The sequence below is a fragment of the Oncorhynchus mykiss genome, chromosome 31 (assembly GCF_013265735.2).
Source record: "Oncorhynchus mykiss isolate Arlee chromosome 31, USDA_OmykA_1.1, whole genome shotgun sequence".
Taxonomy (NCBI): domain Eukaryota; kingdom Metazoa; phylum Chordata; class Actinopteri; order Salmoniformes; family Salmonidae; genus Oncorhynchus; species Oncorhynchus mykiss.
The window spans coordinates 18,864,758-18,883,186 of record NC_050571.1 but is presented as its reverse complement, the minus strand read 5'-3'; the positions used below and the strand labels follow the sequence as shown (position 1 = coordinate 18,883,186).

At 43.0% G+C, this 18,429-nt stretch overlaps 1 protein-coding gene across 1 annotated transcript; it reads left to right on the top strand.

The window, feature by feature from the left end:
* Positions 1-12: 12 nt before the first annotated feature.
* On the top strand, positions 13-16,565 carry trappc11 (trafficking protein particle complex 11). The gene is made up of 30 exons (XM_021583524.2): positions 13-263; positions 767-991; positions 1,206-1,375; positions 1,478-1,548; positions 1,742-1,856; positions 2,312-2,411; positions 2,597-2,670; positions 2,811-2,907; positions 3,015-3,148; positions 3,249-3,396; positions 4,015-4,108; positions 5,936-6,015; positions 6,639-6,717; positions 6,833-6,887; positions 7,931-8,076; positions 8,289-8,350; positions 8,447-8,579; positions 8,700-8,830; positions 8,933-9,088; positions 9,281-9,468; positions 9,812-9,960; positions 11,035-11,156; positions 11,363-11,482; positions 11,603-11,668; positions 11,939-12,095; positions 12,386-12,497; positions 12,643-12,734; positions 12,873-13,006; positions 13,517-13,684; positions 15,629-16,565. The coding sequence occupies exons 2-30, from the start codon at positions 785-787 to the stop codon at positions 15,671-15,673; spliced, it is 3,405 nt and encodes a 1,134-aa protein (XP_021439199.2). The 5' UTR covers positions 13-263; positions 767-784; the 3' UTR covers positions 15,674-16,565.
* Positions 16,566-18,429: the final 1,864 nt, after the last annotated feature.

Genomic DNA, 18,429 nt, shown 5'->3' with positions numbered 1-18,429 from the left:
ATATTATGCTTGGGTTTGTGTTCACTAGCTAGCTAACGTTACATGTCAACAGAAGGCATCAGGAGACAGGAAGCTATTCGTCACTGGCTAACTAGTTGGCTTTGCTAACGTTACTGTTTGCTGACTGGTGTACATTCTGAATTTGACATATAGTTGGAAATGTTACTTATGTAGCTAAGCACTTTTTTATTTTTCAGTCGGTCTGCAACACTCAGCCAGTTAGCTTACCCGAGTTGCCTAGCTAGCTAGCATTAGCTGGCTTGGTAAGTAGCTAGTTTGTTAATCGCCTTTACTACAAGCTACAATTTCTGTCACTGTGTGTACGTCGTCAAATGATCATAACATGAATGTGTCAACGTGAATGTAGCCAGCTATTTCCACGAGCCAATGCAGTCCTATGTTATTGCCTCTTTCTTTCTGAATTAACTCTGGTGATTGTGGTTGTGCCTAGCTAGCTAATAATACGGCCATTGTAAGGTAAATCACAACTTTGTTGGGCAGTCATCAGCTGTAACAACTGTGAATACTTGTGACTTGTTGTTTGACCCACATGTTGTTTGTTTATTGTGGTTTGACTGTTTTAGGATTCTTTTCACAATGTACTCGCAATTCTGCTTGTTTCTGCCAGTTGTACAATGTCTTGTTGAAGTAAAAAAATATATATATATATTTCTCATCATACGAACATATGTTGTGCACCTGTCATTGCAGACGTACATAGCTATCTATAGTTGTAAACAGTCTGTGTTGTCTGTTCCATGTTTAGATTGCAGCGGAATCAATCATGATGAGTCCGACCCAATGGGATCTGCCCCCGGAGCTGTGCTGCCGGCCCATGGCCTTTGTGGCCCTGACTGGGCTGGATGTAACTTATAACGCCATCCATAGGGCAATATGGGATGCCTTCTGTGCCAACAGGAGGGCCGACAGGGTCCCCATCTCATTCAAGGTCCTTCCAGGAGACCATGAATACCCAAAATGTAGGACTAAAGTAAGTGCTGCTTGATGAGGTTACCCACTTACACCATTTGTTCCCAAACACAAACATTTGGGCGTATACACTAAAGCACAACGGTAGCAAAACTATGTGCAATGGAAAACGTAAACAAGCGATCAGATAGTAGACGAGGCTACCTTCCCGTTTCAACCTGTATTCTTCAGTTTCATGCCTACAAGTGAATACGACCCTGTTGTTTTTTTCTCAGAGAACTTCCTATGAGTGGTACATCCCCAAAGGGATCTTGAAGACAGGCTGGATGAACAAGCACCTGAACCTGGTGCCTGCCTTGCTGGTGCTGTTCTATGAGCTGGACTGGGATGATGCAGTTTGGAAGGAGAAGCAGTCTGAGTGTGCCACTAAAGTAGAGATAGTCAGGTACTGTAGTACTACTCCTCTTTACTGGTCATCAATGAAGATCTATAGTGGGTTTGTTGAGTTGAAGGAATGTATATCATGAATATGTCATGTCATTCACAGAACAAGCCTTCAAGGAAGAAACACCAAGGTTGCAGTTGTTTTAATTCAGAAGAAAACCCCTCTTCCTCCAGGTAATTGCATCTACAGTTATACAGATCATAGATGTTGATTGTACTGTTAGGTTTTATGATCAACAGCCACAATATTACATCTGTAGGACTGACAACCATGTCAGTACTGTAGAGATTGTATTGTGTCATGCAATGTATGTTTAGGCTGCATACTTGGACTCTGACTGAATTTGTGCTGCTGCTGTCTGCCAAGGTGAGGACCTGGTGGCTTCAGAGAGGGCTGCTTCCCTGTGCAATGCCTGTGACCTGTCTGGGAAGTCTCTCTTCGTCCTCCCTCACACTGATCACCTCGTGGGCTACATCATCAGGTAAGTAATTCCTCTTGGTGGGACCTGGGACCCTGTTAATTGAAATTGATTATAGGTGACTACCTCATGAAGCTGTTTGCAAGAATGCCAAGAGTGTGCAAAGCTGTCATCAAGGCAAAGGGTGGCTACTTTGAAGAATCTCAAATATAAAATATATTTTGATTTGTTTAACACTTTTTTGGTTACTACATGAGTCCATATGTATTATTTCATAGTTGTGATGTCTTCACTATTATTCTACAATGTAGAAAATAGTCCAAATAAAGAAAAACCCTTGAATGAATAGGTGTCCAAACTTTTGACTGGTACTGTAGGTATTCACCTGCTTTGTAGAAAATGCCCAGAACATGGTCAAAAGAAGCCAAACTGAGTAGGCGTGTTGAAACATTTGACTGGTGTTGTATGTTACCCTTATCACGAAGCCTCCCTAGTATGTGTTATGTACTTATTTTCAGGCTGGAAAATGCGTTCTATGAGCATGCACAGACCTACTATTACACAGAGATTAGGAGGGTCAAATCCCACAAAGAGTTCCTCAACAAAACAACCCATCAGGTGAGACATGACAGAAATAATGTGTAGGTTTTCCTGGTTCCCCATAATCTCCACCACCACTATGTTAATCAATGACTCCTCCAAGTCTCTCTGTGTCATTTTTATTTTGATGACTTAATTTGCAGCTAAGCTAATGCTGGTTATATCACTGCAATGTCATCAACTGGTGCATGTTGTTGTTGCAGTTGCTGTTTGTGAGACACCAGTTTAAGATTGCATTCTTCAGTGAGCTCAAGCAAGACACACAGAATTCCCTAAAGTAAGTTCAACACAGCTCTACTGGCGTGTGTGTGTGTGTGTGTATATATATATATATATATATATATGATTGGTCTTACAATGCAGCTCTCTAGTGCTGTCTGTCTGTCTGACACATCATTAGTACTGTTTCTGATGCAGGTACTACAGGACTGCCTACAGCCTTGTACATGAGCTGAGAACCCACGAGACCAACATGCTGGAGATAAAGACCATGGCTGGATTCATAAACTACAAGGTGCTTTTGGATCATAATTAACTGGAATGCAGACATTGCGCTCCCAACATATAGACTGTGCTGTATACCCTGTTGAGTTACATGTGTAACAGAAAACCTCTTTTCAGATCTGTCGACTATGCTTCCAACACAACACACCTTTGGATGCCATTGCTCAGTTCAGGAAGCATATTGATCTGTGCAAGAAGAAGATTGGTAGTGCAGAGCTGGCATTTGAGCACACAGCATGGATGTCCAAACAGTAAGAAGTCAATACCCACTTCCCTACCATTCTTCCCTACCATTCTTCCCTGATGCCATCCTTGATAATAACCCATCTCCACCCATTTCCTCACTCCCAGGTTCCAGTCTTTTGGTGACCTGTTTGATGAGGCGATCAAGCTGGGTCTGACGGCCATCCAGACTCAGAACCCTGGCTTCTACTACCAGCAGGCTGCCTACTACGCCCAGGAACGCAAGCAGCAAGCAACTCACCTGTGTGCCCATGAGGTACAGCAATGCATGTGTGACTCAGACAGCTGTCTTTCACAAGACTGCAGAAGCTTGAGAGGGGAAAAATTTATATAGAGCCACTATTGCTGCACTTCCAACTGAGACTTACCTCATACCGGTGTGCCTCAAGGGTTTTATGTTAATGTCAGCGTTAATGTAATTAACAGAACCTCTGCATCATCAAGACAGTAGTTTTGTGAGAAGGTGTTAGAGTTCACAGTTAGCCATTGTTATGTAAATGACAGCGGGAAGTACCAGGGGCCTGGCTTTGTCCCCAAGTGAGAGCAGGGCCTCTGCAGCCGTATGGCCTAGTGAGACACTGGTGCTGGCCCATGTAGATGGAAACAGAAAAGTCTGAGCCTTTTGGGTAAAACAGTGGGGGAGATCTCAGATGGAAACTCAACATATGAGTATATAATGTGTAATGTATGGCATTGATATGGGCTAATATTTTTGTTGATGTCTGCATCGTAGATTCTTCATGCAGTGCAATCATTCTAGTTTACACACAGCACAACAATCGCGTCAGAAGGCCTCTATGCCCCCTCATGGCATCCCCACCCATGACCGTTATCACATGTTGTGACGGACCGTCACTGTATTTCCCTTTCGCAGGCCAGTGTGAGCTACCCCACCCCAGACCACCTGGAGACGCCCAGCGGAGCTCTGGACTTCTATGGGCAGAGAGCCTGGAGACAGGGCCACCAGAGTGAGTATGCCCATCTCAACACTAATCTTTCAGCACTAAAAGTAGCTTTTACAGTGGGGCAAAAAACTATTTAGTCAGCCACCAATTGTGCAAGTTCTCCCACTTAAGATGAGAGAGGCCTGTAATTTATCATAGGTACACTTAAACTATGACAGACAAAATTAGAAAAAAATCCAGAAAATCACATTGTAGGATTTTTTATGAATTTATTTGCAAATTATGGTGGAAAATAAGTATTTGGTCAATAACAAAAGTTTATCTCAATACTATGTTATATACCCTTTGTTGGCAATGACAGAGGTCAAACATTTTTTGTAATTCTTCACAAGGTTTTCACACACTGTTGCTGGTATTTTGGCCCATTCCTCCATGCAGATCTCCTCTATAGCAGTGATGTTTTGGGGCTGTTGTTGGGCAACACGGACTTTCAACTCCCTCCAAAGATTTTCTATGGGGTTGAGATCTGGAGACTGGCTAGGCCACTCCAGGACCTTGAAATGCTTTGGGATCATTGTCATGCTGAAAGACCCAGCCACGTTTCATCTTCAATGCCCTTGCTGATGGAAGGAGGTTTTCACTCAAAATCTCACGATACATGGCCCCATTCATTCTTTCCTTTACACGGATCAGTCATCCTGGTCCCTTTGCAGAAAAACAGCCCCAAAGCATGATGTTTCCACCCCCATGCTTCACAGTAGGTATGGTGTTCTTTGGATGCAACTCAGCATTCTTTGTCCTCCAAACACGACGAGTTGAGTTTTTACCAAAAAGTTACATTTTGGTTTCATCTGACCATATGCCATTCTCCCAATCTTCTTCTGGACCATCCAAATTATCTCTAGCAAACTTCAGACGGGCCTGGACATGTACTGGCTTAAGCAGGGGGACACGTCTGGCACTGCAGGATTTGAGTCCCTGGCGGCGTAGTGTGTTACTGATGGTAGGCTTTGTTACTTTGGTCCCAGCTCTCTGCAGGTCATTCACTAGGTCCCCCCGTGTGGTTCTGGGATTTTTGCTCACCGTTCTTGTGATCATTTTGACCCCACGGGGTGAGATCTTGCGTAGAGCCCCAGATCGAGGGAGATTATCAGTGGTCTTGTATGTCTTCCATTTCCTAATAATTGCTCCCACAGTTGATTTCTTCAAACCAAGCTGCTTACCTATTGCAGATTCAGTCTTCCCAGCCTGGTCAGGGCTACAATTTTGTTTCTGGTGTCCTTTGACAGCTCTTTGGTCTTGGCCATAGTGGAGTTTGGAGTGTGACTGTTTGAGGTTGTGGACAGGTGTCTTTTATACTGATAACAAGTTCAAACAGGTGCCATTAATACAGGTAACGAGTGGAGGACAGAGGAGCCTCTTAAAGAAGAAGTTACAGGTCTGTGAGAGCCAGAAATCTTGCTTGTTTGTAGGTGACCAAATACTTATTTTCCACCATAATTTGCAAATAAATTCATAAAAAATCCTATAATGTGATTTTCTGGATTTTTTTCCTAATTTTGTCTGTCATAGTTGAAGTGTACCTATGATGAAAATTACAGGCCTCTCATCTTTTTAAGTGGGAGAACTTGCACAATTGGTGGCTGACTAAATACTTTTTTGCCCCACTGTATGTGTTTAGACTTGTGTGTACAGCTCAAATCAAATGTTATTTGTCACATGCGCCAAATACAACAGGTGTAGTAGACCTTACAGTGAAATGCTTCCTTACAAGCCCTTAACCAAACATGCAGTTTTAAGAAAAATACAGGCGTTTAAACCAAGCATGCTGTTTTGATCAGTCTCTCAGTTTCTAAATATTGATTGAAATGTCTTATTTTGTATTTACAGGTATCGATCCCCCACACATGGAGAAGGAGAAAGGAGGGATCCTGGCGCTGCAAATGAAGGAGAAGGATGTTCCCCACTCCGTTAGTCCACATTCACTCACTCATTCAGCACGACACAGCCTGTTCTACTAACGCTGAAGCCTCTTTCAGTGCATGAAGGCTACATTGCTACACAGGGTTGGGCTTGCGCAGTTCATGAGTGTAGACCTAATAATAGGTTAATGGATAGCAAGCTCTCACCCTCATGGTAAATTGTGGAAGAAGGCCATGTCAGGTTTTCAGGTCAAAGGAGGTTCAGTTTTATGGTGTATGATGGTGAATAAAACCACTAAGCAGATCAAAAGTGAATTCTGGATTTGGATGATACTGCAACATTACAAACTGAAATGACCGATTTGCTCCATGAACAGTGAGGATGGAATATTTATTAACAGCGTTACCATATTGCCAGGTCTGTTGTTCAGTGGACGTTCATTTGAAAGGCCAAAGTTTCTACTCCGTAAACAGAAGGTTCAGTCTTGTGGCATCCTTCACTAGTGATGTAGAGCAGTATCTGGTAATATATGATTCACTTTTAGTAAGAATACCATGAGAACCGCACCGGAGTTTTCTGCAAAATACTGATTCTTCTTGGTTTAACTTGGTTTATTAAGCCAAAAGTGTGTAAGAGAGAGTCTCCCATTGTTCTGTTTGCTGTATTACAGGAGCTAATCATTGCTCTGCTCAGCAACGCTGTGGCTCAGTTCAAGAAATACAAGTGTCCTCGGATGAAGAGCCACCTGAGTGAGTTTTACCCTGAGCTGAAGGGGAACAGTGCATTTGGAGCATATTGTTACCATAAGCATCACTTTTGTGTGCGTCTACATGTACTTGTCAAAGTTTGTCTGTCTGTCTCCAGTGGTGCAGATGGGAGAGGAGTACAACCATGCCAAGGACTACACCAAAGCACTGAAGTAAGCCTGACTCAGCAGACACAGTGGGACAAAAGTAAAATGTGTTACTAAGTCAATTAGAGTATAATAACAAATCCCCACCGTCATTGGGCGCAAGCCTGACTTCCAGAAAATTACTGGACCAATTGCAACCATTGATGGCGACTAGATTATCGGCAACGGATTTCCTGTTATACCATAAACAGGCGCTAAAATCACTTGCACAGCTGATCTCAATTGCAACCAAATCGGCCATCGATTTACCTCTCCCTAAGTGAATCTCGGTGTTTACTCTTAGTCCTGTTTGCATCAAACATTTGTCAAGAAATTTCTCCCTCTTTTGGGTATTATCATCGGAACTATTGAGTCCTGCAATTTGAGGAGACTAAGGGCAATTTGTCTATTTGACAATCATTCTGTACAATTGATATAAAGTATTTAATTTCCTTGTTTACTATGGAAAATCTACTATGGCAAGGTAGCTTACCCTACACATTTTATGAATGGAAAAAATCATGGTGTAGGATACATCTATCGCTTCCAATTTATGTATCCATTAATGTTTTTTTACTTTCTGAACTGTAGGCAACACATTTGAAACAAAATTATAATTGTTTTTTTAATCAAATAATATTGTATTCTAATAAAGCTATTTTAAAGTTGCACCTATGATATTATAATTGTTAAAGTAAGGTATTTTAAAGCTTTAAAAAACACAACAACAGACATATAGCATACAGTTTTCTCTCTACGTCATTGTGATGAGCTTGTTCATGGTTAAGCTGGTAGTGAAGAGTAACATTTCCTATGTTGTGTGGATGGCAGAGATTATTTCTTTATTTGTAGAACAGTGTGATGACACTGAGTAGTGAACCTTTGTATATGTTCCTACAGGACTACAGTAAGGAGGCCAGTAGAGCTACTGTGGCATATTAACTCGCTATTATTTTGGCAGTCAAAGCTGAAATATTCTAAATGTGATTAGATTGAATAATTACAAGTTTTGGATAAGAGAATCATTGTGAAACTTACCTACCTATGTTGGTCTGTGTGTCTATATGCAGACTGCTGGACTATGTGATGTGTGACTACCGTACAGAGCGCTGGTGGAGCCTGCTCACCTCCATCCTCAGCACAGCGCTACGGTGCTCCTACCTGATGGCCCACATCAAGGACTACATCACCTACTCCATGGAGCTGGTCGGACGAGGTACAGGATGGTATAGTACAGGACACTCTTCAGCTGCACCCAGCTCTCCCCAGATGACATTTTCTGCTTCTATGGGCTACTTAGTCAGTTTAATATGTTGCTTATTTACAATGTTCAGTTTGTTTAGAGCCTGGCCATCACCTTATCAACAGCTGCAGAAGTCCATCGTCATTTACATTTTTCCTTAAGTTCCCTTTTGTCCATTTCTCCAGCTTCTACTCTACGGGAGGAGCAGAAATCCAGGATTGAGAAGAATCTCATCAAGGTCCTGATGGTGAGTTGAAGAAATGGCACCCGTCACATCACCCGATGTTCATGTGACTGTGTAGCCCCTGTTCTGTGGATGTTAACGCTGAGCCTGTGTTCATAGAACGAGGTCCCAGAGGCAGAGCCAGATTGTGACCAGGCCTCAGCCAAGGCTGCCCAGGCCCTGTGGAGCGACCGCATGTCTCTGGCTGGCAGCAATGAGTTCACCATCGAGGTGCAGGACTACGTACCCTTTGGTTAGTACACTTCTACAGTATACCTACCGAGATCATACAATTATGCATCAAGATTTTAAACGATACAAGAGAGATTCTGTGAACAGCTACCTAACATATACCACACATTTGTCTTTCCAGTCCAGTGCAAGGCCAAATTCCTGTCCCCTAGTTTCCACGTGGATGACCCAGTCCAGCTGCATGTCTACCTGAGGGCTGACTGCCCTCACCCTGTCCGCTTCTCTAAACTGTGTGTCAGCCTCAGCAACCAGGTACAGACCCACTACATAACTCTACTACCCCACCACAATCCATGCAGGTACAACCACTCTCTGTTGACTCGGACTCTCTGGTGGCTCTCTGTCCTTCTTCAGGAGTATAACCAGTTGTGTGTGGTAGAGGAGCCGTGTAAGTCTCAGGATATCCTAGAGGCCTCCAGTCAAGAGAACATGTGCCTGGTCCCTGGCAAGACACGCATATACAGCTTCAAGTTTGTGGCTAAAACTGAGGATGTGGGGAAGAAGATAGAGGTAAGGGAAAGTGTGTCACTCAGGGTGTCCTACACTGTGCTGTACTGGCATAGTAGACACAGATTTAACATAACCAAGAGAGATGAAGAGCATCACCTTTTTACCTGTGATCTATCTTATGGATTTGTGCACACTGTGTGTTTAGCTTTGTGTGTTTAACTTTGTGTGTGTGTGTGTGTGTGTGTGTGTTAGATCACAGCGGTGGACCTAATGCTGGGCAGTGATAACGGCCGCTGCGTCTTCCTCAACTGGCGAGGCGGGGGAGGAGATGCTGCCTCGTCCCACGAAGCTCTGCTGGCGGCCAGGTCCTTTAAGAGCAGGGGGCGTGTCCCAGAGCAGCATGTGGAATGGGACACCGTGTCTATCCAGGCCAGCACCATGTGAGTCTCCATAGTGTTCACTTTAGTCACACTATGTCACTGATTTACAAGATCCATGTATGACATGCTTCACTGTCTGCACACCAAGGTACAGAGACATTTTCCATAATGCACTGCAACATTTCAAGTAACGGGAGCTGTGATGCTGTACCATGCCATTGTGTGTATCGCATTGTTTACTAAATCTCTGGTTCAACTAACCAGTTACAACTAAGGTAATTAGCTCACAGCATAGAGGAAAATGTCGTCCTCAGTTTTTTCATACTGTCATAAGTTCAAAACATAGTTGAGTTGGTAACAGACGGTGCGTCATCCTAATCTGACAATGTGTTTTGTTCTTCAGGATAATCTCTCGCATTCCCAAGATCTCTGTTCAGCTGAGTCATGAGCCCCCTGCTCTGAACAACGAGATGTACCGCATCACTGTCTCCATCCAGTCCAACGAGGAGACAGTGACCAAAGACGTCAAACTCACTGCCGGACTCAAACCAGGTAGGCAGCATTACACCAGAACTGTTTGACACAGCACAGGATCAAATCAAATTGTATTAGTCACATGCGCCGAATACACAGGTGTAGACCTTACAGTGAAATGCTTACTTACGAGCCCCTAACCAACAATGCAGTTTCAAAAAAATACAGATAAGAATAAGAAATAAAATAAAAAAGTAATTCAAGAGCAGCAGTAAAATAACAATATCAAAACTATGTACAGGGGGGTACTGATACAGAGTCAATTTGCAGTGGCACAGGTTATTTGAGGTAGTATGTACATGTAGGTAGAGTTATTAAAGTGAATATGCATAGATGACAACAGAGAGTAGCAGTGGTGTAAAGAGGAGGTGAGAGGGGGTGCACTGCAAATAGTCTGGGTAGCCATTTGACTAGATGTTCAGGAGTGTTATGGCTTGGGGGTAGAAGCTGTTTAGAAGCCTCTTGGACCTAGACTTGGCACTCCGGTACCAGGGTAGCAGAGAGAACAGTCTTTGACAATTTGTAGGGCCTTCCTCTGACACCGCCTGGTATAGAGGTCCTGGATGGCAGGAAGCTTGGCCCTAGGGATGTACTGGGCCGTTCGCACTACCCTCTGTAGTGCCTTGCAATCGGAGGCTGAGCAGTTGCCATACCAGGCAGTGATGCAACCAGGCAGGATGATCTCGATGGTGCAGCTGTGGAACCTTTTGAGGATCTGAGGACCCATGACAAATCTTTTCAGCCTCCTGAGGGGGAATAGGTTTTGTCATGTCCTCTTCACGAATGTCTTTGTGTGTTTAGACCATGTTAGTTTGTTGATGTGGACACCAAGGAACCTGAAGCTCTCAAACTGCTCCACTGCAGCCGAGTCGATGAGAATGGTGGCGTGCTCGGGCCTCTTTTTCCTGTAGTTCACAACTTCAGAAACTGCTTGACACAGGATAGAACCCTGGAAACAGACTTCTCAGAATGGGGTTTAAATGGGAAATCTGTTTAAGGAATTCTATTTCTATGGACCTTACAGCATTGGGAAAACACTGACATACATTGGTTAGGTATCACAAGGTTTGATATTTGTCCCACCACCTTAAGGTCAGGATGCAAACCTCACACAGTCCACCCATGTGACCCTGAACGGTTTGGAGATGTGTGACGAATCCCATCCTGCACTGCTTCCAGACATTGCCATTGGAGACCTCCAGCCGGGAGAAAAGGTACATCCCCCACCCACCCTCAGGCCTGCACAACCTCACTGTCCATCATGAAAAAAAGCATGGCCAATGGAGAATCTCCATTAATATAGCTTTTTGGGCTAGGACTAGGCTTCATCTGTGTCTGGGAAACCGGCCCCCCTTGTTTTGCTGAGATCTCTTGAGGGACATCAGCAGTGTGTTTGTACTAATCGTTCTCTATTGAACAGGTTGAGAAGTGTCTGTATGTTCGCTGTGTCACCACTGGAGCCAGAATCTTCCTGTTCCATGTTGCCTATGCCTTGAGCACCAAGGTGGAGGGCAAAGACATCACCTGCAGGTGTCACAAAGTGAGTTTGTGCACTGAAACCTCACTCATTGCTAGTTTCAGTATTTGTGACTTTTGTGATTTGTGTCCATAAATATGTATGAAATTAACTGTTTGTTGACCATAGCTTTCTTTTTTGTAGGATGAAACCGTTACCATAGAAACCGTTGTTCCATTTGAAGTTGCTGTGAAGTTTGTATCCACGAAGGTTTAACTTATTTTCCCTCTATTGATGTTGTTGGCATTGTTGTGCAAATGTAGTTTTGAGTGCTGTTTTAATGGGGTTTTGAGTGCTGTTTTAATGGGGTTTTGAGTGCTGTTTTAATGGTGTTTTGGGCGCAGTTTTAATGGTGTTTTGGGCGCAGTTTTAATGTGGTGTTTGAATGTAGTTTTGAGTGCAGTTTTTTTGTTCAATGTTGGTAAGTCAGTGCTTGTCAGTGCAGCGACTTCAGTGATAATGGATCATGTTGTGTTTCAGTTTGAGCACCTGGATAGAGTGTATGTGGACATCCCCTTTCTGCTGATGACAGACATCCTGAGTGCGTCCCCTTGGCCTCTCCACCTCGTGACCAGCCAGCTGCAGCTGGCCCCCACCATGGCTGCCATGGACCAGCCCCAGTCCCAGGTGGAGCATGGTATGACACCACCGTCTCTATGGTCGCGTCCCAGTTGGCACCCTATTCCCTCTGAAGTGCCCTATGGACCATGGTCAAAAGTAGTGCACTATATAGGGAATTTGGGATGCACACTAAAGCTCCCTCTGACATAGCTCTGCAGGGGAAGCCTCAACATCTCCCATCTAAGACCATATATTCTAATGACCCCAGTCGTTGTAGTTTCAGTGTGTGTTAGTAGTTTGTAGCATAGAAACACACCCGAGTTCCTTGTAGCCTAACCTTCAGGTTTGGTTGTTGTTTTCCACCAGTGGTGCTGCAGACAGGGGAATGTGCCAGCGAGTGTTTCAGCCTTCAGTGTCCCCCTGTGCTCAACGGGACGAGCAGTGTGGCGTCTGGACAGTACCTCATCTCCTGGAAGAGGTATGTCTGCTTGACTCCAGCCGGCCATTCTCCTGTTCTCTTCTCTGACATTTCTCCTCCTGTCAAGCACAATGGAAAATTCACAAGGTCAAGACATTTTCTTTTCCTGAAGCTTTAACTCATTACATTTGGATTGCTATTTCAGGAAATCTTGGTGTGCAGATGCACCTGTTGTGACGACTGTTACCACCCTCCCCCATGTGATGGTGGAGACCATTCCTCTATATGTTCATGCAGGTACAGCATGTCTTGATCTGAATTATGTATTATTTTCACAGTTGAGTCTAAAAATATATGTTGAATATGTCTGTTTTCCAGTTTTTCTGTCCCATTCAGATGTACATAACAATGGTTCCCTGTGTTTGGTGGTTACAGAGCTGCCGTCGTTTGGAAGGGTGCGGGAGTCTATGCCAGTGAGGTACCACATCCAGAACCGGACGGGGCTGGTCCAGGACGTGGAGATGTCTGTGGAACCCAGTGATGCCTTCATGTTCTCTGGCCTCAAGCAGGTAGGTCTCTGCAACATGCCCCCTCCCCCCCTTGGTAAACACATCAAACGAACTGTAAAGTAGCACAAACATATTACTCACTGGCTTTAACTGCAACCGTCATTTGGTGTTTATTTCTGTGCAACTCAGCGACGACTCCACTACGAGCCTGATACAATCTTGAGTACTATTGTGAGATTCCATACAGCCTGAGACAAATTGAGTACAGGACAGTACAATAGTTACACGCAGACAACTCTCTACTACACTCCTTATTGTTGTCAGTTCAACATGCAAGCCCAGGGTACAACATAACTGAGTGCCAGAGTTCGACTTGACACTGGTCTGTTTTGAGGCTGGAGTTTCCACCATTATTTGTATTCCAATTTAAACTGCTGCCTAACAACACATGTAGTAGAGAACCGATGGTTTTCATTCAGAATAAGACTAGAATAGACCATACCATTTGAGGCCCCATGCGGTCTCCAGTCTCTTGCTCTACATGCCCTTAGTGTCACGGTGTTTCCCCAGGTGCGTCTGAGGATCCTGCCTGGAGCGGAGCAGGAGATGTTGTATAACTTCTACCCTCTGATGGCAGGGTACCAGAACCTTCCCCAGCTCAACATCAGCCTGCTGCGCTTCCCTGCCGTGTCCGGACAGCTGCTTCGACGCTTCCTCCCCTCACGCATCTTTGTCAAGGTACACTTACAGTGCCTTGCGAAAGTATTCGGCCCCCTTGAACTTTGCGACCTTTTGCCACATTTCAGGCTTCAAACATAAAGATATAAAACTGTATTTTTTTGTGAAGAATCAACAACAAGTGGGACACAATCATGAAGTGGAACGACATTTATTGGATATTTCAAACTTTTTTAACAAATCAAAAACTGAAAAATTGGGCGTGCAAAATTATTCAGCCTCCTTAAGTTAATACTTTGTAGCGCCACCTTTTGCTGCGATTACAGCTGTAAGTCGCTTGGGGTATGTCTCTATCAGTTTTGCACATCGAGAGACTGACATTTTTTCCCATTCCTCCTTGCAAAACAGCTCGAGCTCAGTGAGGTTGGATGGAGAGCATTTGTGAACAGCAGTTTTCAGTTCTTTCCACAGATTCTCGATTGAATTCAGGTCTGGACTTTGACTTGGCCATTCTAACACCTGGATATGTTTATTTTTGAACCATTCCATTGTAGATTTTGCTTTATGTTTTGGATCATTATCTTGTTGGAAGACAAATCTCCGTCCCAGTCTCAGGTCTTTTGCAGACTCCATCAGGTTTTCTTCCAGAATGGTCCTGTATTTGGCTCCATCCATCTTCCCATCAAGTTCAACCATCTTCCCTGTCCCTGCTGAAGAAAAGCAGGCCCAAACCATGATGCTGCCACCACCATGTTTGACAGTGGGGATGGTGTGTTCAGCTGTGTTGCTTTTACGCCAAACATAACGTTTTGCATTGTTGCCAAAAAGTTCAATTTTGGTTTCATCTGACCAGAGCACCTTCTTCCACATGTTTGGTGTGTCTCCCAGGTGGCTTGTGGCAAACTTTAAACAACACTTTTTATGGATATCTTTAAGAAATGGCTTTCTTCTTGCCACTCTTCCATAAAGGCCAGATTTGTGCAATATACGACTGATTGTTGTCCTATGGACAGAGTCTCCCACCTCAGCTGTAGATCTCTGCAGTTCATCCAGAGTGATCATGGGCCTCTTGGCTGCATCTCTGATCAGTCTTCTCCTTGTATGAGCTGAAAGTTTAGAGGGACGGCCAGGTCTTGGTAGATTTGCAGTGGTCTGATACTCCTTCCATTTCAATATTATCGCTTGCACAGTGCTCCTTGGGATGTTTAAAGCTTGGGAAGTATTTTTGTATCCAAATCCGGCTTTAAACTTCTTCACAACAGTATCTCGGACCTGCCTGGTGTGTTCCTTGTTCTTCATGATGCTCTCTGCGCTTTTAACGGACCTCTGAGACTATCACAGTGCAGGTGCATTTATACGGAGACTTGATTACACACAGGTGGATTGTATTTATAATCATTAGTCATTTAGGTCAACATTGGATCATTCAGAGATCCTCACTGAACTTCTGGAGAGAGTTTGCTGCACTGAAAGTAAGGGGCTGAATAATTTTGCACGCCCAATTTTTCAGTTTTTGATTTGTTAAAAAAGTGTAAAATATCCAATAAATATCGTTCCACTTCATGACTGTGTCCCACTTGTTGTTGATTCTTCACAAAAAAAATACAGTTTTATATCTTTATGTTTGAAGCCTGAAATGTGGCAAAAGGTCGCAAAGTTCAAGGGGGCCGAATACTTTCGCAAGGCACTGTAGCTTAGAACCCAAATAAATCAAATGAGGGGACTTCTTGTCTATTCATTCTAATTCTATGTTAACAGCCACTAGGCTCTTTCTAACCACATGGCATATTCTGTAGATACATCTCAGTGTTAGCTGCAGCGATGTTAACTGACAGTAATATTGAAACATATTTACATAGAATACAGTTGCAAAATTAACCAACTTAAACTCGAAATTCACCTTCCATCAACCAGTGAAGTGTTGATATAATTATGTTTGAGTAGACTGTGTAGTGCAAAATCAGTAAACTATCCTAATACTTTAAAAATATATATATATTTCAGCCCCAGGGCCGACAAGCAGAAGATGCCTCCATTGCAGCGGCTTGAGATCCATAACAAGACCCCACCCCTAAGTGAATACTAGTTTACCTGAAACACATCTCTCACCTATTGGGCTCAACTGGAAAATGTTGTACCACAGATGCATTCACTTTTTGACCTCCTGTAAATCACGCTTTTAAAAGGATGCTCTGTGCATTAACTACAATAGTTTACTTTATAATCTTGATTGATCCGTAACTGATTAATATTGTAGCTTGCTGATCTAAAACCTTAGGCTTTTGTTATCATGTCATGTAGCTGTTACACAAGGTGTGTTTGTAAATTCACTCTGGCTATTTACTCGGATTTCAGAGCACTCTTGTCTTAGTGTGCCAGAGCGCAGAATAACTGATGGATTTCTGAACGAGCAACACACACTGAATATGATCAGTGTCAGTAAACGTAGACAAAAAGTATAGTTAAATTGTTGCCAGCAGTAAGTTCGTCACCAACACTCTGGATAACATGAAAGCCTAACCAGCTCTGTTAGGGTGAGTAAAATAGTCAGTTAGGTGTTAGGCGTTTTTTTTTGTGTCTGGAAGTACCTAGCAAGCTAGCCAACTTCAGCCAGTTAGCTTGGATGCTTGCCATTGTGAGGTCAGAATGCTCGGCTCATCCCTACTCCTCGCTAGAGCAGAGCATCCAATGTGCACTCTGAACGCTCCGAGAGCGAAACGCTCTGAATTTACGAATAGTGCGCACTCTGGCACTCCAGTGAATTTACTAACACACCCACAGTAATTGCCCTCACATTTTACTTGATCAATGATGCAGTTCCTCATTAATCTTCAAACTAAAACATTTGGGTGAGTTATGATTGTGTGTGTCACTGACTGTCAAATGTAATGAATACAGTATAACCAAGACGGCATAGTATTAAAGGTTTTTGTGAAGATTGTACAGCCTCTCAAATGCCTTCTTTTAACTTGAACCAACTGTAATGATGTGATGTCATCAGGCCTGCCCTTGAATTCAAAGTTCAGTGATGTTTCAGCATTTAGACAGGTTAAATCCAACTCTGCTGTGGGTGATCCTTTCTACTTTTCCTGAGAACAGTCAGGTAGCAGGTGATGGCTAGTGGTTCAAGTAGTATTTAACAGAGTTGGAGTCAATTCAGGAAATATACTGAAGTTCCAGTTCTCTTAAATGCTTTTCAATGAGGAATTAGAATTTGGTTTAGTTTCTAAATTGACTGGAATTGAAATGGAATTCACCCCAACCCTGGTATCTGATTTATGGGGAATGAGACTCATCATGGGATAAGTAAAAGATTTGCTTCCATCTGCCAATTTATTGGTGTGCCATTGGAAGTTCCCACCTTCAACAATGTTTGGAGTATTTGCTCAGTGGTAATGTGGAAGCAGGTATCACACATTGAGAAGAATGGTTGCAATATTGCAGGGATCAACAACAGACAGTCAGTGGACGATGTAATTTGACACCCAAAGTTTTCTGGGCAAATTGTCTTTATACAGTACCAGTCAAAAGTTTGGACACCTCATTCCAGGAATTTTCTTTATTTTTTTTTACAAATTTCTACACTGTAGGAAAGTAGTGAACACATCAAAACTATGAAATAACACATGGATTCATGTAAAAAAAAAAAAGTGTTAATATATTTTGATTATATAAGTAGCCACCCTTTGCCTTGACAGCTTTGCATATTTCCCTGATCTCTGGAAATGTCTGCATTATCATTCTCACGTTGTGCCTTTCCACAGTGGAATCTGGTGTGTGACGATGCATGGATTGCTCCTTTCACCATAACACTATTATTTTTGAGAGTGCTATCCGGATTTCTTATGTCTGGAATTATTTATTTTTTATTGAACCTTTTATTGAACTAGGCAAGTCAGTTAAGAGCAAATTCTTATTTACAATGGCGGCCTACCCCGGCCAACTCTGTGCCAATTGTGCACCGCCTTATGGGACTCCTAATCACGGCCGGATGTGATGCAGCCCAAACCCAGGACCTCATACAGGTGAAGGTGTGTGTTCTCAGTCTGATCTTCTAGGGTATCATTAGAACTGTCTACATGATGTGACTTGTCGAACTGGATCTACTGAGCAAACATAATGCCACAATATGCAGCTTAAATGAGGAACCATTTAGACATGTTGAGACATATTCAATTATACAGTTTGATGTTAGGGAATGTTTACTACATCAGTTCAAAGTACAGATTTAGGATCTTAATTTGAGCCAATTTGCTACAGCAGGAAAATAATCCTGCAGCAACAGGAAATGTGAATTATAATTAATGGACATTTTTTGTTACAACAAATCAAGTCTGAAATTTTAAGGTGGAAATAAACTTTAGAAGCCTTTTTAAACCTCGAATACACTACAAGTTTGCATTTCCTGCTGTAAAGGAAAATTCTAAGCAACAAGAGAGTAATCAAATGAAGATCCTACATCTAAAGTGAAAACTATATGAAGGATTTATTTTTTTATTACTTGTCCAAAGAAACATGAAATGTTTGTCAAACTGGCTAAACTCAGGAAATAGATTGTTTTTAGTTTCAGACAGAAACACTGTTGTTCTGCTGGGATGGACATTAAAATCTCAAAGGCACTTACCCTTTGGGCAAGTCAAGAGCACATTGTTAGAACTGTCAGGTAAGTGCAGTTGAGTGTCAGACAGTAGAGGTCAAGATTTTTGCCTTCAGCAAAAATGGCCATCTTGCGTTAAGCATACTGAGATGTCAGATAAGATTTGTGCCTTTGTAGGCAAGTGACCAAAGGGCAAGTGCCTTTGAGA

Coding starts and splice junctions, on each gene's coding strand:
- trappc11 (XM_021583524.2), top strand. CDS start 785: ATGATGAGTCCGACCCAATGGGATCTGCCCCCGGAGCTGTGCTGCCGG. Junction 1,549..1,741: donor GAAAACCCCTCTTCCTCCAG/GTAATTGCATCT, acceptor CTGTCTGCCAAG/GTGAGGACCTGGTGGCTTCA. Junction 6,718..6,832: donor TCGGATGAAGAGCCACCTGA/GTGAGTTTTACC, acceptor GTCTGTCTCCAG/TGGTGCAGATGGGAGAGGAG.